This window comes from Pseudochaenichthys georgianus, chromosome 16 (genome assembly GCF_902827115.2).
Source record: "Pseudochaenichthys georgianus chromosome 16, fPseGeo1.2, whole genome shotgun sequence".
NCBI lineage: Eukaryota > Metazoa > Chordata > Actinopteri > Perciformes > Channichthyidae > Pseudochaenichthys > Pseudochaenichthys georgianus.
Genome location: NC_047518.2, coordinates 33,515,075 through 33,537,239, shown reverse-complemented (window position 1 = coordinate 33,537,239; position 22,165 = coordinate 33,515,075). Strand labels below are relative to the sequence as shown.

Sequence of the window (22,165 nt, the reverse complement as noted above, 5' to 3'; positions counted from 1 at the left end):
TGGAAACTGATAACTGTGGTGCATGTGTGTGTGTGTGTGTGTGTGTGTGTGTGTGTGTGTGTGTGTGTGTGTGTGTGTGTGTGTGTGTGTGTGTGTGTGTGTGTGTGTGTGTGTGTGTGTGTGTGTGTGTGTGTGTGTGTGTGTGTGTGTGTGTGTGTGTGTGTGTGTGTTTTCTTTGCTCATAGCAACACTTGGAGCCATGGAAACTCTACGCAACAGTTGGAGTGCTGCTGGCTATCGACTTCCTGTCACTCGTGATCTGGCAGATTGTGGATCCCCTGCACATTACGGTGGAGGTAGAGTGCGAATGACAGATGAGATAATGTGTGTGTCACCGGCCGTGTGCTCAGGCCGGGCAGCCGTTGTCATGAGTCAATAGCGCAGTAATGAGACACCGCGCGTCGTTTGTAGACATGTTCTTTCATTTTGGTTCATCTTACACTCAAAGAGCACCATCCAAAACAAGGACAGAAATCACAAAGCAGAGCCACACAGAAGCACTAAAACAGTGACATTTATGACCCGAATAATCCAATTGATTTGTGTTCAATAGTGTAAGCACTGCTAAAAATACCCTGTGGTACAAACTGTGAACCAAAATCCACTGGACGAACACACATATTAAATTCATTAAAATGAAAAATCCTGGCTTATTAAACATTTATCTTTTAAAGGTCTTATGAGATTGTTTAGCTTCATTAAAGCTGCTCTTAATATTAATATGTTTGATTAACACTGACCAAGGGACGCACATTTTCAGCATTCAAAGTGCAGAAAACACACACTTATCAACCAGCCCATCTTATTGTGGTGGTTTTACAGCATATTTACGAGTTAGCAACCTTCATATGCTTTAAGATGTAAAACTGCTAATGAAAATACCTGGCTATTCAGCTGAGTTAATGCTCCACACATTTCACCAGCTTGGGTCCAAATTGTATTTCTGCTGTTTGGTGCTTAGCAGGTAGTAGACAATGGATATTTATATCATTTTTCACTGAAAACAGCTGACAGCAGCAGCCGCCGCCGAAAGGGACACTGTGAGAGCGCTGAGAGTAGTCGCTGTCCTGGGAAACAAAACAATACGCTGGAAAATGCAAAAACACGATTTAGTGCTGAGCCTGAAGGAACACGCAGTAATCCTCTGTGTATTCAACAATAGAAGTGACACTTTACATGTATAAGTAGATACATTGTCTTTAAACTTTCAAATATTCGTATACAGCCGCTTTGATGATCCGATGTTTACGTCAGTTAGCAGCCCTCCTACAATATGTTACCACCATTACTCTTCATATGCACTTTTACAGTACACATGAGGGATTTATCAGATGCAAAACACTACAGAAGCAAAGCTCCACACTGCCACTAGTAGATACAAACTCCACAGAATACCTTTCATATTAACAACACAGGTGAAACCTCATGATTCCATGGTGTGACTCTTTGGTGGAGTATCCTGATTTCCCTGATAAGTCCCAATATTAGAAACCTCAAAGCTAGTTGGATCCTTTGTGTTCAGATGAACTCTGTTAGTCACTTTGTCATAGCTGTTATAGTTTCTATTCCCAGTGATCAGGACACGCTTCTTTAAGCACAGCCACAAACCTATCTGACACTATCAGTACATTGATAAGTGGCTGACATGTTCTAAGATCAAGACACAGAAACCGTGATACTGTTTCAACTTTAAACAGCATATCCAGAATGTCATTAAAACCTCACAACATGGAGACACTAACGTACATGTACCGTAGTGCGCACTCATTAAGTGCAGTCGACCTCTGGAGGAACAAGAGTAGACTCTATTCATCATCATTAGCCCTTATCCGCACAGTGCTGTCAAGTTGTGAATTCAAATAGCCATATTTCATATTTATTGGTTATATTATACTCGGTTTATTCAGTCATTTATTTCTGACATATGGTAAAGAGCTATTTGCTCGAGGGGATCAACCGTGCAGTCACTGGTGCTCGAGCTTACTTTGCAGTTTGGCCTCCATCTCCAGAGAGCTGCTGTGTCATCGTTTCTTAATATCTCTCTCTCTCCTCTATCTCTTTATCCTTCTTCTCCTCGTCCTCTGTCTGCCGTACGAGTAGAAGTTCACAAGGGAGGCCCCTAAAGAAGACCTGGATGTCCTGATTCAGCCGCTGCTGGAGCACTGCAGCTCAGAGAAGATGAACACGTGGCTCGGTATGCGTTGTCTCTCTTTCTTTTTTACTCTCTCATATCACAATCTGTCTCTTTATCACTCTTTGCCCTGCTCTGGTTTTGAACAAGCTTTGTCACACACATGGGCATATGCAGGCACATATGTGCGCACACACACACACACACACACACACACACACACACACACGCACACACACACACACACACACACACACACACACACACACACGTCACTACCATTCACTCTGAATTAAACAGGCCTCAAATCACAGCCTCCTCGCTCGGCCCCCACCACCCCTCTTCAGTTTGATTCCTCTGTTTTCTCTCTTTGCTTCTCTTTTTGTCGGCCCACGCAGTCCCTCTTCCTGTCTCTCTGCTGACTTCCTTAGCGTGGCAGCTCTTATGAAAATATAATGGTGCTGGAATTCAAATAATGTGGGTCACAAACTGGGCCATTGCCCCATTGCATTTCTCAGGGAAGAAAAGATGGTGCTTTGATATCAGGCGGTATAAGGAGACAATGGACAGTGGGAAGAAGTGTCCAGCTTACTCCGTCACACGTCCTCTTTTCATTCCCCTCGTCTCTCTCTTTCCCTTTCCCCTGTCAGTCTAACTAGCTTTCAGGATATTCGGCCTTTTTGCAATTTAGTTTCTATTGAAGGTACATGTTTGGTTTCCTCTCCCTGCACCACTCGGTCATAGTCTGTCGATGGCCACACCGATCTGTTCACAATGTCATATATATATATATGTGTATCTTATATCTTGATCCAAAAAAGAAATCTGTAGTTCAAATGGTATAAATATTGTATTCAAAAAAGCATAGTGCAGATTTTGAAGGGTTAGTTAAATAAGACAAAAAACAATGAACAAATTCAGCAAATGAGTTCTGCAAAACAAGGTCAAATTGCGCTCAGCCCCAAAACGTTACGGCTATGTTTTGCGCTGTATGGGATGGGTCAGAAAGCGGAGTCAAATAATGCTCAGTTCCCCCCCAGAAGCATTTGAGTTTTTCTTCAGGGAAGCATTATTTATCTTTCTGTTACTTTGTCTTTCAAAATCTCACATTATTCAGCCTGCATTTGTTTCCATACAGTGCTGTTGTTTCTTTTAATAATTGCCTCAGTTGCATTACACATATCGTATTATATACCGTTCATGTTTTGCCACTGCTTCTTTCTTCTTGCAGGTGTGGTTTACGGCTACAAGGGTCTCCTGCTGCTCCTGGGGATATTCCTGGCCTACGAGACCAAGTCCGTCTCCACAGAGAAGATCAATGACCACCGGGCCGTGGGGATGGCTATTTACAATGTCGCTGTGAGTCCAAAAAAGAAATGGCACCGTCACGCCTAAGCTCCTGTTTCTGGATGCTGCCTTCTGCTAAAAGCACAATGAATAACTTTAACGTGGCTATACATACGATTTGTATGCCCCATATTATAAAATGGCCGTGTTATAACTGGGTGGGTTAATCAATGCAACTGCCTCCATGATTACTCTGTCTGAGGCTCACGTTTTGTTTTGCTTTACTGCTCATGTCAGAGCAAAAGAGGCAACAGACCGGTGTTGGATATTATATCTACACACGCTTAAAAGCTTCATTCTCGAGGGGCTACTCTTGTTTCTGCTGTTTTGTTATATAAGTTAATGGAGTTCATAGATAACGTAATGCCCCCTTAATGAGTGTGGTGTATATTCCTTTTTTAAGTAGATAAGTGACTGAACATGGCACAACAACACATTAGAGTATATCCTATGAGGATAAAATGTAGTTAAAAGAATAAATAGGCTTTCGTCTCAGAATCAAGATTTCTACATTCATCATTTGCATCCGTCTTTATAAATCACACAACATGAAGCCCCCTGTGGGCACAACAGAGTATTGATGTTTATGATTCCTTTCGAAATAACCTCTGGGATGTTCTGAACATTAAAGATTAATGATGTAGTATAAAATACAGAAATGTACATGATGGTGTAATGATCGGTTAGAGCAATAGGAGACACAGAAACACTGTATAAAATATTCAAGCTTTCCCAGAAGCACATGTTGAGCTTTGCTTCCTTAAAATGCAGATCCCTCCACGACACGTTCTTATCCAAATCATAATTCTTCCAGAACAGACTGCTGTCTGTACGAATCACACATGTTGATGCTTATGGTGCCTGTGAACGACCGTCGCATGTGACTTTTCACGCAATAAATATTATTTTCAAAAGGACTACCTGTTGAAATAAAAGTGAATAAGTCAAAATAAACTGAAAGGTGAAACACTAAACCTTTATAGTGCTGCAATCTCATGCTGAGCATAAACTGTGTATGGGAAGGAAACTAAGTGCGGTCTGGGTTATGTTGTGTGTGTGCGTGCGTGCGTGCGTGTGTGTGTGTGTGTGTGTGTGTGTGTGGGGGGCAGGGATTGCATTCACAGTGTTTTGTATGGAGCTGTTATACTGCCCTTTAGTCGGAATAGGTTTAAAATTGCACCAATTTAGCAAATAAAGTTTAGTGGTAAAAACGCAGCCGTCAGTCCAAATTGTTTCTCTGCTTTTGTTAATAGCAAGCTACTCATCTTAAACGGGGGCACCTAGGATGCACTTTACTCTGCCATTATGTTCACTTTAGCCACTTTAGACAAATACTCGCTGCCATTTCCGGACACTCTTGACACACGGTAACTTTGTAATTGATGCGAAATCTACAGAAAAGGGGTTTCTGTCACTTTAACTGCCAGAGGAGTTTTCAGCTTTGATCAAAAGCAGGCAATGATTTTTTTATTTGTTTCTAAAAAGGCTTTTTTGCCAGAATGTCCTGCACTCTCCTTGATTTACTTTGAAAAAGATACGATTCTAATGAGCATCCACCAATTATCAGCTTCTACTTTAGTAATAAATAAAAGGGTTGATGTTAATTCTCAGTCTCAGTCACCATGGATCCATCAACCATGGTTATTCATGAGAGCATTGAATGCAGCTCGCATGCTCATTTCATCACATGGTTCCGTAATGTGAGACGAGCCTAATGTTATTATTTTATGTGCTGATATACACATCTCAGTTTTATGATGATGTCAATAGTTAATGGCGTCTGTGAAGAGCCCTTCTTCCTCTTCGCTAAGCTGTGAGCTCCAGGCTCTGATGAGATGACAATGTGGTGATTGTCGCTGAGCGCGCTGTAGCCACTTCAGTCATGACTTTTGAATGCTGTTTTCACATGGGAGCCCTCCCCGGAATGATAAACAGATGCCTAATGCTTTTATGGATGTGATTTCCCTCCCTTCTCATTCTCTCACTCTACTTCATTCTGCACCTCCTTTCTTCTCACTTCCCCGGCTTTCTTCTTTCTCTCGACTTTAAACAACACTTTTCCTCCTCCTTTATTTTTTAACTTGTGTTTCTCTTTGTTTCCCTCCATCTGTTTCTGTCTCTCTCTCTCTCCGTCCTCCTGCAGGTGTTGTGCCTGATCACGGCTCCGGTGACCATGATCCTGACCTCGCAGCAGGACGCTTCCTTTGCCTTCGCTGCTCTGGCAGTCGTCTTCTCTGCCTACATCACTCTGGTGGTGCTCTTCGTACCCAAGGTGCTCTGACTCCACCCTGACACCTTTAGGAAATGCTGCACGCACTAAACGATTCACTTGTTTTGCACTAAGGTCAAAGGTCATAAACTTGCCTGTACTGCAATGTGATTATATGTGATTCTTTGCTCCGACTGAAAGCTGTTTTTTTTATGTTGGGTGCAAAACAATATTGGTATTTTTGTTTAATAATTGTATTAATAGATATAGCCCATAATATAAGAAAAACAATGTTGGTGTATGAGAAAGAAAGGGTTAGAATATTCAATAATCCAATCAAAAGGCCTTACTCTGGACAACCTGCACACCTGTTGTTTACACTGTATGTGTTGCTTAAGAACAAATGTTTTATGTATTATGCTATTAAAACCTAACTATATTTTGTTATTTAAAAAAAGTGTATCATGACATAAAGAAATAACAAAATGAAGAGTAAAGTATTCCACTAATGTCATAAAAAAAGGCCTTACTCTGTATAACCCTAGAAAATAAGACAAATCAAAACAAGAGAGAAACAGGGAGGGTCCAGCAGTCTGTGATGTTAAAGATTATAGAAATGATCAAAGTTATCTCTCACTGAAGATCTAATCTCTTAATCTTCTAATTACTTCACATTACTTTATGAATGCATTAAATATTTGGTGTTAGGAAAACAAAATGATTTGGCAAAAAGTGAGAAATGTTAATTGTTTTGTTTGGAATGAACAGAAGAGGAGCTGCTGGGTTGTGCACCGCTGCAGACAGAGGAAAGAGTGCCACCTACAGACAATCTAACGACATCAACAGAATATCCAATGAACACACAATAGAGAGCCAAGCACAACAAGAAGGTCTTCAGCCTTCAGGCCATTGAGAGAGACTTGGCTTTAAGGGCTGCAGATATTAAAACAAATGTATAAGATGCATTATTCATTCAGCCAACCGTGCTCTCAAGCCTTATCTTTATGTTTTATTGACTTCCTGTTCCTGTGGCGGTGCAGATGCGGCGTCTCATCACCCGCGGCGAGTGGCAGTCGGAGCAGCAGGACACTCTGAAGACCGGCTCGTCCACCAACAACAACGACGAGGAGAAGTCCCGACAGCTGGAGAGAGAGAACAGGGAGCTGCAGAAGATCATCCAGGAGGTGAGGCGTTATACCGACACTTACACTGTTTCATTTGTTTAAACAGGAAAAGGAATAACACATCACATTGTGACTTACAAATAGAGACATGTTTGTGGTATCAAGTATCCTTCATCGCTTTATAATGTATGTAATACATTTAAAGCTGGGGTAGGTAATTCACTTCAGAAACACTTTTTGTTTTATTCCATGGAATGCTCTTAACGTCCCGATAGCAATGAATAATACATTAAATGCTTTGACAATAAATACATTAAAAAATCAGTGGAAGCCGTGGCGCTGTAAAAAGCACGACCAATCATCTGAGCCGGCTAAAGTAACTGGATGGCCTACCTGCCTGTCAGCCTTCCATATGTGCACAACTTATCTCGTGCCCTCATTGGTCACGTGCGCGTCCGTGTGTGTTGGAGGAGGGGCTCTGTAAGGAAGTCTGAAGGAAGAGGCAGATTTTTTTCGGCTTCGTACTTTCAAATTCTAGCGCACTCGAGCTGGTTGCTCCATTCTTACCTACCACTTTTAAGTATTTTTGATAATATAACATTATTTCCATAATTAGCTTTCACACTAATAGATGTGAAAGATAGTTTTTAAGCATTCCTCTTTTATTCAATGTAATTATGAGAGTTTAGCTCCATGAAATTACTGCAAAAAAAGTAAAAAGGTTTGAAATCTCTTCAGTAATCACTTATATGTCTGAAAAAAAAATTATTCTTACGATTATTGACTTATAGTTTAGCCTATAATATATACATTTTCATAAAAATCTATTCATAAAGTACTTGTTTTAACTGTTCATATAATTGTTCACAACAAGAAATAACTACTCATCATAGTTTCCCAGAGCCTTGGAACTCTGAGAGCAACAGTGCAACACTTTAATATATTTTATTTATTATCATATTCGGCCAGAAAAAGATGCAAATCCTCATTTGAGAAGCGGGAACTAGCTTAATGTTCTGCGCTTTTGCTTGAGAAATGACTATGGCGTGTAACTACTTATAAATGCTACTCAAAGTTAAACGATACCTGGATGTCTAGCTAGTTGAAAAGGGTTGTTTTAACTTAATTGAGTTTCAAAAGAACATTATGGAAAACGTCCCTGTGTAACCGATCCTGCTCTGCTAAAGATGTCACTCCTTGTTTAAAATGCTTTTATTTATTTTTATTTAATTTCCTATTACTAATTAATTTTTTATAATGATCTTATTTATTTCCTTATTTTAACTTGTAACTGTTTTACTTTATTTATGTTTTACTTAATTTTATTTCATATTCTGTTTTACCATATTATTATTTGTCATTTGAACGGAAAAGTCCAGGATTTGTCTTGATTTGTAAAAATGAAAATAAACAGTTCAAAAAGAGAGAAATGCGACACAACAGTAAATATAACCGTGTCTCTCTTCTCTCGTTGTGTCTTCAGAAAGAAGAGAGAGTTTCCGCACTCCGCAACCAGCTGGCTGAGCGACAGGCTTTACGCAACCGCCGCCGACCCTCCTCCGGCCAGAATCAGAACCACAACGCCCCCCCCCCGCCCTCTTCCCAGCCCGACCCCAAGTCTCTGCTGCCCCCGCCCGGATACCCCACCACGGACAATCACTCCCTCCCGCCTTCCTTCTCCAACTCCTCCAACCTTTACCCGGCCGACAGCAAGATGAGCCGCAACCACTGTCAGAACAGCCAGATCCCACTGCTGTACAAATAGGCGAGGCACCGGGAGAGGGGAGGGGGGGCAACAGTCACACACACACACACACACACACACACACACACACACACACACACACACACACACACACACACACACACACAGGGACACAAAACACAATGACACACTGTGACTTTCACTTGTTTGGGGCACAGCGGTGTTGTGACACTGTTTTAAAAAAAACAGCGTGGAAGCACAAATAAGTTCACAGGAGCGCTGGCTGTACACGCGGCAGCTTCGGGGGGGATTGCGCAGGTAACACCCGTTCCTCACAGTCTTGATCTCACTGCGTCCGACCCAGCAACGAGGCACTTGTGACTGTCCAGACTAGCTGCACTCGAGGTCCTTTTTTTTCAAAGTGAACAGAAAGGTCTCTTAATCATTCCTCTCCCCCATTCGTTATCTCGTTCTGTTGTGGAGACACCTCGCCGAGGATCTCAAAAGGAAACGTTTGTGTCTTTGTTATATCGTCTCCACCGTTCGTCTCTCGAGTTTGTTGACTAGGCAAGCGCACACAGTAGTGGTTTATAATGTTCTGTAATATCTGACCTGTTTTGTCATGGAGTTGTTGTTAAATTATTTGTTTACTTTTCAGGGGAGTTGTGGAAATGGAATTTACAAAAGGGACAAAGGATTGTAAAGTCCGCTGAGCGCCACCGCGTGAATACTGGTTTCACTGAAAGATGATAATGTGCATTATTAAATAGCCATAATTTAGAAAGGGCCTCAGAGCTTGGCATGTATGGATGTCTGTTGTCAGGACTGTGTATTCAAGTACAACACTGCATTTAAAAAAAATAAACAGTCCTTTGCTGAATATTAACTAATTTCAAAGGAGGAAAGTATCCAAGCTTTCTCATGTTAAGGGAAACTTTTTGCCATTTGCGATGATGTTTACATGAGATTTGTGTTGTACCTTTTTAGCAGTAAAGAACAGTCGTAGCCATCAAATAACCCCCCCTGCTGCAGCCATAGTCAATGCAGCTGATTCTCACATTTCGTCGGGAAAACAACAACATGCCATTTCAGTTCCTCTTGGAACTGAAAGCCAATTTATATTTTTCACAGCAGCAGTGCGTGAGACGTGGGGCTTCTATGATGGCTATTGCTGTGGGTCGTCAGAGAAAGCACAGTTTTTATACACATTATTCTTGTGAGCCTTTTTTTTATAGGATGTTTTTCTTACGTTTTCCCATAACAGACAATCTGGATGGATGCTATATTTATTTTATTATTTTCCATTTTGCCTTAGGGTAAATTGTAAATGTATCAAAGAAGGATGTACGTAAAGTTATGTGACAAACTGTATTTATTCAGCAGTTAATCTGGAGGTACTATTTCATTCATGAGCTATTTCCAGATGTTATAAAAGCAATGATATCTGAACAGCTTTATCAGCAGGTAAAACAATACTTTGTCAAATATTTTTTCAAATATATGTCAGTGCGCACTTTAAACTGAACAAACTATGGTTATTCCACTTCATGTTTGCTGGTATTCTAATACATTTTAGCTCAGGGTATGGAGGAGGACATCAGCGAATGAAATAGGCCATATGTATTAACTGTGCAGTACCTGGAAGAGATAGTGTAACATATGAAAGCAGAAATAATTTAGGAGTTGTTCTATTATCTTGCACATATATGACAATATATATGGATTTGGGGATATTTGTATTCACTATATATAAGATCGTAAATGTTAATATATTTCAGAGTATGTGTATGCAAATATATGGGTACCATAAATAAAAATAATTGTTTTTTCATTGGGTATTTGTGTTTCAGTGATACCTTTCTTTCCACATCACTGAAAATACATAAACAAAAGGGAAGTACAGGGTTCACTTTTCAAACTACACTGTGAAGTCAAACTGAAACTGTAATGATTTGGTGGATTTTTTCAGAGGTCTTTCAGCTCGGGAAACGCTAGATCCTATTTGATGAGTTAGACCACCATTTCAATGCATTTTAATTGCACAGCGCAGCTTAATAACATCATCCACTAGATGTCACCTTTTATGTGTGGCTTCTTCTAACTCACTTTGACCTTTAGAGCAATTAACTCTGTTACCTTGAGTTTGTCTGTTGAACTTGGTTATTTTTTACCGGGTCAGCCTGCGGGAGGCAAAGAGCAAATTCAGAAGAAGAAATCATTAAACAAAACTGGGAAATGGTTTTCAGCACAATGAGCAGCTGCGAAAGGCTAGCGGGAATGTTGTTACTGAGACAATAGGTGGATGTTTGTGGATGGAAAAGACACAAAAGTAGACAAATGGTTCCCAAGTACATCCGATATTTGTATGAAAAGTGCTTTCACATGATGACAATGTGACGAGGCCAGCTGTGCTGCAGGATAGCACATTATGCATACTGAATGCAGTCACACACACACACACACACACACACACACACACACACACACACACACACACACACACACACAGCCATGTCATGCCTCTTTCCAGCTGACTGAAGATGAAGTATGTGGTAATAGAGGGAAAGGGGTTGCTGGTGTGGAGGAGGAGGCAGGTTGTGTGTGGGATCGGGGGTGGTGGGAGGGTGTCATTGGGGAAACCCCGCTCGGGGCTGAGGCTTCTGTGGGCCTCCACCTGACACAGCACTCAGCTACAACACAGAGAAATAGGAAATTCCCCTCATCTTGTCTGATCTAACAAAGGAAGTATTTGCTGGCTGTGGAGGAATTTCAAAGCTGCTCTTGTCAAATTGTGTGTTTGCGTCTGTGTGTGTGTGTGTGCGTGCGTGTGTATACGTGTGCGTGTGTGTGAGAGCTACTGCCCTGGCTGGCTGGAGATGATTGCCGACTCGACTTTCCTCTTACTATCTCGGTTTAGAAATGACTTCATCCTATGTAATTAGAAAAACTCAGTGATCTTTTCTGTAAGTATTTCCTTTTAGGATTTTAATTAAAATCATGTTCACATTAACATATAAATACAATCTTGGACACATATTACAAACAATTTAAATACAAATAAATACAAATAAATACAAACATGTGACAATAGTTCTGTACATACCTCTTGAACATAATCTCTTCAGTGAAGAGCTGTGTCTGTATCCGGTAGCAGAGAAAGTCTAGCCTACTACAATCTCAGGTCAGCATAAATAATGTACAAAAAGCGCCTAAAATATAAATAATGTTGCAAACTGTTACAGTTTATAGGATTTAAAAAAAAAGTCTGCACTGCCTGTTCGGCTACAAGTTTATCTCCATTGAGATTGAAACAGTTTTACATCACCATGGAGATGAATAATATTAAAAGTAAGTAAAAAACATACACAATGTAAAAATAAAATGCCAGAACTGATGGCACTGTGCAGGGCTTTGTATCGTCTCTGTTACTATCGCAGCAAAGAGTCATTTCAAAGTGCAAACACGCCAAAGAAGGTCCGTCCCTCGTCGGTCTCCAGCTCTGATAGCTGGTTGGTTTCGGTCCACAGTCGGTCTCCTTTGTTCAGCTGAAACACTGCGCCCAGATAAATGGCGTTGTACCACCCCTGTCCATCTCTGTAGCTGTCCACCTGCGCCGTGTTTTGGCAAGCCGACCTCACGGCGCTCATCAGAGAGGCGTTGCTGCTAATGGAGTCTGAGTAGCGCCAGATCCTGTGGCTGAGAGGTGTGAGGCCTTTACCCGCTCCCTCCTCGTCGCCATCGCTGCAGGACACCCTGAACGACGCCTGGCTGTAGACGAAGTACAGTCCTGTTTGTGGGATCACTATCTGGTTTTTCACCAGTCGAAAGCCGCCCTGAGCGAACGCTTGACCTTGATCGTTTCTCCACTCCAACTGCTCTTTCAAACTTTCGCCTTCTTCGTAGATCCCTGAAAGAAGAATAATAAGACACACTGTTAAAGCCCGGAAACACTTTGGTTGTTTTCTACAGAGGGTTTTCAATTATTAACATAATTTGATTGAAGCCAATGAATAACTCGTGCAACAACTTCCTTAAAGTGCACCTGATCAACATACTTCTAAAAAGAAGGAAGCTAAAAATATCACAAAAGAGGAAGGAAGACACTTTGAACGCTGAGATCATGAGCTCAATATTTGCTGAGAACCGAATGAAACCAAGCCATGACTCACCTTCTAGATGGATGGCTGCCTTGGCTTTGCTGCTGATTCGCCTCAGTGTGGTGTGGGGATCTGAGGAGAGAAAGACAAATGTGAGCTTGTCTCAAGTAATCAATAAAGCCCCAAGTATATCTAACAAACCACATATGGCATTTTTACTACAAGAGCACCTGTAATCACCTGTTTTCTCAGCTGTGTCCTTGTCGATCAGCGCATCTGTGTGGCCTGGTTGCGTCTGTAAGGAGAGCATATGACAAATGAATTACAAAATATAAACACAAAAAGTGCATTTCAGTAAAAATACAAGGTTTAAAAAGGTCTAATACAGAAAGACGGAGCTACTCCTTACCATTTTGTCTGGCCTTCCACTCCAGTACCAAGCGAACACCAGGATGCCCCCTACGCAAAGGGCCACGACAAGAAGGGCCACCGACAACTTTAATATCCGTTCTGTGGAGGACTTCTTTTCTACCAAGACCACCGTCCTCTGCTCAAGACCCATCTCCATGTCACTTGGTGCAGATGTGTAGGCCACCATACTGCAAATCCCTGATGTTAAATGTTTAAATTAAAAGCTCAAATCTAGCAACTGAAACACTTTTCTGGATGCTGATGTTGATACTTCTCTCTTTGTGTTGCTATTGTGTTAAGAGTGAACTTCTGCCAGAGAGCTTGTAGTATTTATGCTGTGGTAGCGGCCTCTACAGTGGGGAAACTCCAGTGATGTCACAATGTAAGTGGAGACAGTGCAGCAGCAGCAGCAGCAGCAGAGCGGCCTGAGCTATGGAGAGGAACTCGAACGGGAGGGAAAGTCACTGGAGTTTACCAGTGCTGAACCCAACAGGAGTCGTGGTTTCAGGATGGGAAAGTGGTTGGTCTCTACTTTTAGGTTTCATAAAATTACATGATACAGTACGTGCTATACCACACACATTGATACACAAACACACAGTTATCCATGCACAAACATCAATAGGCTGCTGTACACACACAGGGAGTCAGACACAAAGTCATAAACACATATTGATCTCATTACTGACTCGAGACACCCACAGCATGTAAGCTGTCCCTAACTGCTGAGGCTTACACAGAAATCCACCGACTCACCGACAACAGGTCAGACCAGATGTTTTCTAACACCACAAAAATGTGTGGATTGTGTAAACATTTCACCTGTTTATTTAGTTTTCAGCACTGTAACCACCCTTTTAAGCAATCATAAGCACCTTATAAACATGTAATAGTTGGTGTTTTACACCATGCATTTGTATAATATTACAGTATGTGAAACATCATTCTCAGACTGCATGAGAAGTATTGTAGGTTAGAGGAGTTTGTTTTTTCCTTTTTTATGACTTCATACTTTTGAAATCCCTGATCTCAATCTCTAAAGAGAAAAGTGTTTTAAAAGCAAAACTTGGCAACACTGTCATCTTTCTGTTTCAGAACTGGGAGTGATGCAACTAGACAAACTGGTTTTAGACTTCTCCTTTTTGCCAACTCTCTCTGCCTTGGATTTTCCATTTCCCATTCTCCCCTGACGTCTGACAACACAAGTGTGAGGGCATTTCATCACACATGCCTAAAATGTCATTTCAGTTTTGTTTCCATTGTCCAGTGCATTTTTATTTTTAGCAACACTTTATTGATATTTTCCATTTAATTTCCCTTGTATTCGAATTCTTTGCGTGTGTGTGTGTGTGTGTGTGTGTGTGTGTGTGTGTGTGTGTGTGTGTGTGTGTGGGTGTGTGTGTGTGTGTGTGTGTGTGTGTGTGCGTGCGTGCGTGTTTCCTCATGTGTGAAATCCGTGGTGGAATCACACCTCCGAATCTGACTGTTGCATTCCTACATGCAAACACAAACTGACCGCAAGGCATTTCAGAATGATATCATCATCATCATCACCATCATCTTATGCGACAACATGACACACACACACACACACACACACACACACACACACACACACACACACACACACAAATCAGTCCTAGATTTAGCTAGACGGATCCAACTTCTAAAAACTCCCAGGATATACATACAATGGAAAAACATCATTCCCCCACATTATGAGTGGGAGAACTAGCCCATGAACTCTGACAAGTGGATCATCCTCACTGCAAACAATAGGGATGCTGTCATATCTGCAACATGTTCAAGTTTTACTAAAAATGGACACATAATCACACAAGTAGACATTTGATAAAGTGCTCTTTTACCTGCTCAAGAGAGATTAACATGAACACATTCTCAAGCAGCATTGGTTATGCCACCATGGGTAGTAAATGTAAGTCACAAAGTTCATCCAAAATAATTGCATAAATGTAATGAGAAAAAGGAAAGGAAAGACATATGAGAACATAAAATATGATACATAAATACACACATGCATGAAAAAGAGTGTGAGACAAATGTATACAACATTATAGCACATTATGTGGCCCTCAGGTTTAGTAGCAGCAGCTATGATGATGGCACACTTTTATGTAAACAGTCAAACATAAGATCTTGCTAGATCAAAGGGAAATAGACATACAATCATCAAACCAAGCCATGTATCCCTCAGTTCCCATACCTTGTTGATATTACCTGTGTTTCTTTTGTAAAATATAGCTCACTGAAATTGATATAAATAAATAAAAAGTGACAAATAACCATGATTTATGCCCGAATGTGCTCTGAAATGACCACCTCATTCACTATAATTGATATCATGCTGTACAATCTGTTGAGCTTCAAAACATCCCCTTTCCCAGTCAGAGGTCATCTGTAATATGTAACTCACAAACACCCACTGGATTTGGTTGAGAGACAAATACCTCTTTTCATGGAGCCGGGGGAATAGAACTGGTAACTAAAGCTCCCCAGTGTGAGCCTTCATATCTGGGTGCCCTTTTCCTTCCCCTGTGAGCCTGAAGCATTATCAGTCCTCTACTAATCGCATGGTGACATATTCCCAACGTTGAACCCCCCCCCCCGTGAAATCTAGAAAGAAAATCCTTTTGTTCTTTCCTGATTTTGCTCTTAGATTGCATTATGAAATCCCAGGATGTGGTCATCAGGCTATGGAGCTCAGTTATAATTCCTTACAAAGATTACATCAGGGCAGGAAGGAAACGATTTAGGAAAGAATAGCGAAAGGAGGACAGGGGGGCAAGGACGTAGGAAATGGAGAAAGGAAGCTGTTGTAGGCGAACAGCATTCAACGTTTATGCAGTGAGTTTCATTTTCGGATTTGACTGGTGACACAATCACAGGTGCCAGATTTTGAAGAAACAAAAAAGCCACATCAAGAAGGTTTTTTATTCCTTCTCATCATTCCTTCTTCAGTGTTGCCGTATGTGGGCTCAGGGCAAGATGTGGTTGTGAAAGGGAATAACCTGCGCCAAAATGAGGTTGCACTACAAAGGCACAGTGGCTTCTGCTGCCACTTGTCTGTGTGTCTGGTGGCCTACGCCTCCGCTAGGCCTCCAAAAATGTACGCTTTAAGTGTTTAACTCCTCGTTTCCTTATATTACCAAAAGATAAGATTAGGTGCATATCTGAATCTGGGATTTTCCATTATCCATTAGCCATAACCATGATATTAGCTATTTACACACTCTAGAGGTTTACAGGGTCAACATTTTCATTGAACTAAGTGAAATACATTTGTTTGTTTTCATTTGAGAAAGTGCCCCTGAGATAAGTACGATAAACATTAGAGGACATTCAAAAGTTCTTACACAATATGTTTTAAATGTTACGTGTGTGAAAAAAGAAGGCATGAGGAAGCCACTGCTTTCCAGGGGCAGAATTTGTACTACTAGGATCAACATATACCCTTATTAAATGCAATATGAATGTGTCATGGTTGGATTGCACAGCTTGTGTGATACAGCGAACAAACCGACAAAGATCCATAGTTTTCTTTAAGGATTATACTAATTTATAACAATTTGTGTCCCATTGTTTAGAGTTTCTCTTATTATTTCTTATTGGTAATAATAATACGGTATAGCCTATTCAAGCTCCTTTTGGAGGTCAGGGAACATATAAACATTTCTTTAAAAAAATCAAGGTTGGGCAATCCTTTCAAGTATATGGAAAGGTATTTTAAAGAAAACACAGGATAGCAAGTTTTTCTGTGGTGCATTCAAGGATTAATACCAACATTATGGATGCCCTACATTGCAGTTTAACCTTCATTCACAGAGCGTTTCAAATAAAATGCCTAATTTGTCAATTTGTCTGATGATTAAATAATCCATTAAAATATAATTATATATTTTATAATAAATATTATTAATTTATTCTTAAAACTGGGCCAAACGATCAATTGATTATTCTAAACTAGGAAATACTGAGATGTTACTACAGCCCTAGTTTATATAGCCAAGCAGGGTTTTTTTAACAGACGGAATATAAATAATCTGCTAACTCTATCTAATGTGTTCACAGGCGTTACACATTTCTAAAATTGGAGCAACATTAGCATTAAGTTGACTAGTCCTGTTCACCTGAAGCAGGTAAGGATAAAATCCACTGTTTTTTAACTCATTTTACATGCTCAACGTGTTCACCAACTGACTTTAGCCGCTAACAGTCTGGCCGCTATGTACTGTAGTTTAGGATAAGTGGGTTAGCCAGCTAGATTAGATCTTGATTTCGGTATCAAGAAGCTAACGATAACCATGGTAACCCATGCTGCGCTGCTAGCTAGATTAGCATAATTCTAACTACAAACTGTCCTACTTACTGACAAAGTTAACAAAAAAGTGACATAATATAACAATATTTAGTGTAATGTTACTGGTAAAAAACAAGATCCTTTGAAACATGACAAAGCACATAAAGCCATGGTTGTAAGCTAAGTGTTAAGGACCTTACAGACACTTGGACTCAAACGCACGACTCAAAAGAAAGTTTGTTCAAAAATAGTCTTTACTTTGTAAAAGTATAAAGTTCAAACAAAACATCACTCCTAAGAGGCAAAACATAGCAAAGCAAATTACAAACTAAATAAACTTGACTATGGTCACAAAATACAATAATCTCTGGGCGAGACAAGCTGGCTCTCTAAATGGCACAAGGCACAAGACGAACTGGCACAGGACAAAGGGAGACAGGACTATTTATACATGAGGTAAGGGGGAACAGGTGGAAACAATCAGGGGCGGGGCAGACACTGACGATGGCGGGAAAACACACAAAGGGAGGAAGTAAAGGGACCTGAAATGAGACCAGAGGTAAGTACAAAATAAAACAGGAAGTGCAATGACAGGACTAGACAGGTGAACAAAAAGACTTGACTAAACATAAATCTAACCTGGGCTATGAACTAAACGTGAAACAATAACATGAACCTGATTAACATGACATGAACAATTTAGCAGACATGACGGGATGTTACAGTACCCCCCCCTCTAGGGACGGCTCCTGACGTCCCAGGAACTTCTGGGTGATCCCGATCAAAATCTTTAATCATGGCCGGATCAACAATGAAACTCGCTGGGATCCATGTTCTCTCTTCTAGACCGTACCCATCCCAGTCCACAAGGAACTGTCTTCCTCGCCCTCGCTTACGAACTGCCAGCAGTCTCTTTACAGCGTAGACGGGGCCTCCTTCTACCATCTGGGGGGGTGGAGGGGGTTTAGAGGCGGGTACCAATGAGCTCTCCCTGACCGGCTTGATCTTGCCGACATGAAACGTTGGATGGACCTTTAATGACCTGGGTAGACGTAACTGCACAGACACCGGGTTTATGATCTTCGATATCGGGAATGGACCAACAAACCTTGGCGCTAGCTTTCTCGACATGACGTGGAGGGGTAAGTTCTTGGTAGCTAACCAAACTCTTTGTCCAGGCCGATACGGTGGAGCAGGTCTCCGGCGTCGATCCACCACCTCCTTCATCCGGCTGGCACTGCGCAAGAGAGCCCGACGAGCACCGGCCCAGATCCGGCGGAACCGACGGACCATAGCGTGAGCTGATGGGACCGTGACCTCGGCCTCATTGGCAGGGAACAGAGGTGGTTGGTAGCCGTGCACACACTGAAACGGTGTGAGTCCTGTTGCGGAAGTGGGCAGCGTGTTGTGGGCGTACTCCACCCACATCAGGTGCTTGCTCCAGGATGCCTGGTTCTGGGAGACCAGGCAGCGCAAACAGGTCTCTAGCTCCTGGTTAATGCGCTCTGACTGGCCATTCGACTGGGGGTGATATCCTGAGGAAAGACTCACGGTGGCTCCAAGGAGATGGCAGAACTCCTTCCAGAAACGGGAAATGAACTGTGGGCCCCGGTCTGACACAATGTCCCTGGGAAAACCATGAATGCGAAAGACATGACGTAACATGACCTCTGCCGTTTCCTTGGCAGAGGGAAGCTTGGATAGTGCAATAAAATGTGCCATTTTACTAAATCTGTCCACCGTCAAGACGGTGGTGTTACCTTCTGATATCGGTAGTCCGGTGACAAAGTCCATCGAGATGTGGGACCATGGCCGATGCGGAACAGGAAGTGGCTGCAGCAACCCCATCTGTGCTTCAGTGGAGGTCTTGTTCCTGGCACAGACAGTGCAGGCCGCAACATATTCTGCCACCTGCTTCCTCATAGCCTGCCACCAGAAACGTTGCTTGATCATGAAGGTTGTGCGTTTCACTCCAGGATGACAGGTGAGCATAGACGTGTGAGCCCAGTGTATTACCTGTGATCGAACGGAAACAGGGACAAACAACCTATTTCGTGGGCAACCCCTAGGTGCCGGGGTCTCACCATTTGCCTGCTTCACCACCGATTCTATTGGCCATGAAACTGCTCCAACCACACGGTTAGGTGGAAGGATGCTCTCGGGCTCTTTGGCAACAGGTTCAGGATCGTACAAACGTGACAATACATCAGGTTTAACATTCTGTGTGCCTGGTCTGTATGACAATACAAAATGAAACCGATTAAAAAACAATGACCATCTAGCCTGGCGTGAGTTCAGTCTTTTGGAGTTCTTAATGTATTCCAGGTTTTTATGGTCAGTCCAAACTAGAAATGGTTGCTCAGCCCCCTCCAACCAATGACGCCATTCCTCCAAAGCTGTTTTAACTGCTAAAAGCTCCTTATTCCCCACATCATAGTTCCTTTCTGCAGTTGTCAACTTACGTGAAAGGAACGCACATGGGTGTAGCTTGTTGTCCTGGACAGATCTTTGGGACAGCACCGCCCCAATGCCATCGTTGGAGGCATCCACCTCCACGATAAATTGTCTCCGTGGGTCGGCCACTGTGAGGATTGGGGCGTGAACAGTTTCTTGAGCTTCTGGAAAGCTTCACCCGCCTGTATATTCCACTTGAACATGACATGGGGAGAGGTTAAAGCATGTAAAGGTGCTGCAATGCCACTAAAGTTTCTTATAAACCTCCTGTAGAAGTTTGCAAAGCCTAAAAATTGTTGCACCTTTTTCCTGTTGGTGGGAGATGGCCAATTGGCCACTGCACTGACCTTCTCTGGATCCATCTGGATTTGATTGGCCGAGATGATGTACCCCAGGAAGGAGATGGTCTTGACGTGAAACTCACACTTTTCAGCCTTGCAGTAGAGTTGATTCTCCATCAGGCTTTGCAGTACCTGGCGGACATGATGGGTGTGGGTCTCCTCATCGGGTGAGAAGATCAAGATGTCATCGAGATAAACGAATACAAACTTGTTGAGATAATCCCTCAGCACATCGTTGACAAATGACTGAAAAACTGCCGGAGCATTGCATAATCCAAATGGCATGACTAGGTACTCGTAGTGACCACTGGGAGTGTTAAAACCGGTCTTCCACTCATCCCCCTCTCGTATCCTAATGAGATGGTAAGCGTTTCTCAAGTCCAGTTTGGTGAATAGTTTTGCATCCTGCAAAAGTTCAAAGGCTGAAGACATGAGAGGGAGTGGGTATCTATTTTTAACTGTTATTTCATTAAGGGGACTATAGTCAATGCATGGACGGAGGGTACCATCTTTCTTATCGATGAAGAAAAACCCAGCGGCCGCTGGGGAGGAGGATGGTCTGATGAGTCCAGTTTTTAGAGAGGAGTCAATATAGGACTTCATAGCCTCCCTTTCCGGTGCAGAGAGAGTAAAGTCTCCTTTTAGGGATCTGAGAACCAGCCAACAGGTTAATGGGACAGTCATAAGGTCGGTGGGGAGGTAGGGACATGGCCCTAGTTTTGTTAAATGCTTCCTTTAAGTCCTGGTAACACAAGGGCACTTTAGTCAGGTCGGGATAATCCGAAATGGAGTCAGGCTTATGAGTGTGTTTGTCTTGTTCCTTTTCAGGTTCTGTGGAGAACCTAGGAAGGTCTGAACAGGTCAGCCTACAGCCTGGGCCCCATTCCTTAACCCTCCCTGATCGCCAGTCAATGATCGGATTATGTTTGATCAGCCATGGATAACCCAAAATCAAGGGGTGTAGTGCAGAGTCAAATAACTGGAATTTCATTTCCTCTATGTCAGGGTTTCCGCTAGGATTTTTTCTCGACGGTCAAATGTCCGGGCAGATTTTATTTTACCAGACAAATGTGAAACTTACCGGTCATATTTCAATAATAATAATAATAGTTGTGTAGCAGAGTTTCCGTTAGCAGGTAATTACCGGACTATGAGCAGATATGCTGATGTTTAAAACTCAGTTCACGGGGCTCATTTTGATATTGCTTCAGTTTATAATCGTAACAGATCGAAAAAAATTCAGATTAATTTTTCAATAAATGATTCCACAAACAACATAATTATTACATTCAAACAAACTACTTGTAGTAGATAACGTACATTATTCAGAAGTTTACATCAACTTTGAATAATAACACGGGAGAAACGGAGCCTCTCTTTTCCCCTCTCCCTCCCTCTCTCTCCTGACAGCAGTCAGTTTCTTATGCAGCTCCTGCAGCGAGCTAAACAGAGGGCGGGGCTTCAGGTGATTCTGCAGAGCTGCGTGTCTCGGTCAGACTCAGCAGCTGATCTGATCTCTCGCGTCCGGTTACACTTCACTCGCGTTTATGTCCATATCGATCAGATCCAGCTCTCCTGATCGGCCTTTATAGAGAGCACCGATCAAACTATTAAGAGTGAATATCGGCCGATAATGACCGGCGGCCGATCGATCGGAGCCTCCCTAATTATTACCAGACATTTTGACCGTCAGGTTTTGAATTTAACGGTTTTTTATAAATTTTACCAGCTAAAAACGGTAATTACCGGCTAACGGAAACCCTGCTCTATGTGTGTATTGTCAATGGTTATTTGGACAGGTTCAGATACATGGGTTATTTTAAATAATAACTTGCCATCTAAGGCACTGGCAGTAACAGGGGAAGTCAACGGAACAGTCTTGATGCATAGTCTCTTTGCCAAACTCCAGTCCATCAGACTTTCGTCGGCACCTGAATCGACTAATGTCCCCACAGTAATGTCTTGGTCACGCACTTGAATATGTACCATGGTCAATGAACGTGGAGGGAAATCAGTTGCAGAGAATTG

The 22,165-nt window shown here is 42.1% G+C and overlaps 2 protein-coding genes across 2 annotated transcripts in view; one reads left to right on the top strand and one right to left on the bottom strand.

Moving 5' to 3' along the window:
* gabbr1a (gamma-aminobutyric acid (GABA) B receptor, 1a) overlaps positions 1–10,352 on the top strand; it is a 65,942-nt gene extending 55,590 nt beyond the window's left edge. Inside the window, exons 19-24 of the mRNA XM_034101564.1 lie at positions 186–296; positions 2,101–2,194; positions 3,363–3,490; positions 5,622–5,750; positions 6,728–6,871; positions 8,295–10,352. Coding sequence (XP_033957455.1) covers positions 186–296; positions 2,101–2,194; positions 3,363–3,490; positions 5,622–5,750; positions 6,728–6,871; positions 8,295–8,576 — 888 coding nt within the window. The 3' untranslated portion in view covers positions 8,577–10,352. The remainder of the gene's footprint in view (positions 1–185; positions 297–2,100; positions 2,195–3,362; positions 3,491–5,621; positions 5,751–6,727; positions 6,872–8,294) is intronic.
* A 1,169-nt stretch (positions 10,353–11,521) lies between these two features.
* On the bottom strand, positions 11,522–13,307 carry tnfb (tumor necrosis factor b (TNF superfamily, member 2)). The gene is made up of 4 exons (XM_034102735.2): positions 13,023–13,307; positions 12,854–12,908; positions 12,686–12,745; positions 11,522–12,423 (listed from the first exon to the last, which is right to left on the bottom strand). Exons 1-4 carry the CDS (start codon positions 13,209–13,211, stop codon positions 11,966–11,968), a joined length of 762 nt encoding a protein of 253 aa, XP_033958626.1. The 5' UTR covers positions 13,212–13,307; the 3' UTR covers positions 11,522–11,965.
* Positions 13,308–22,165: the final 8,858 nt, after the last annotated feature.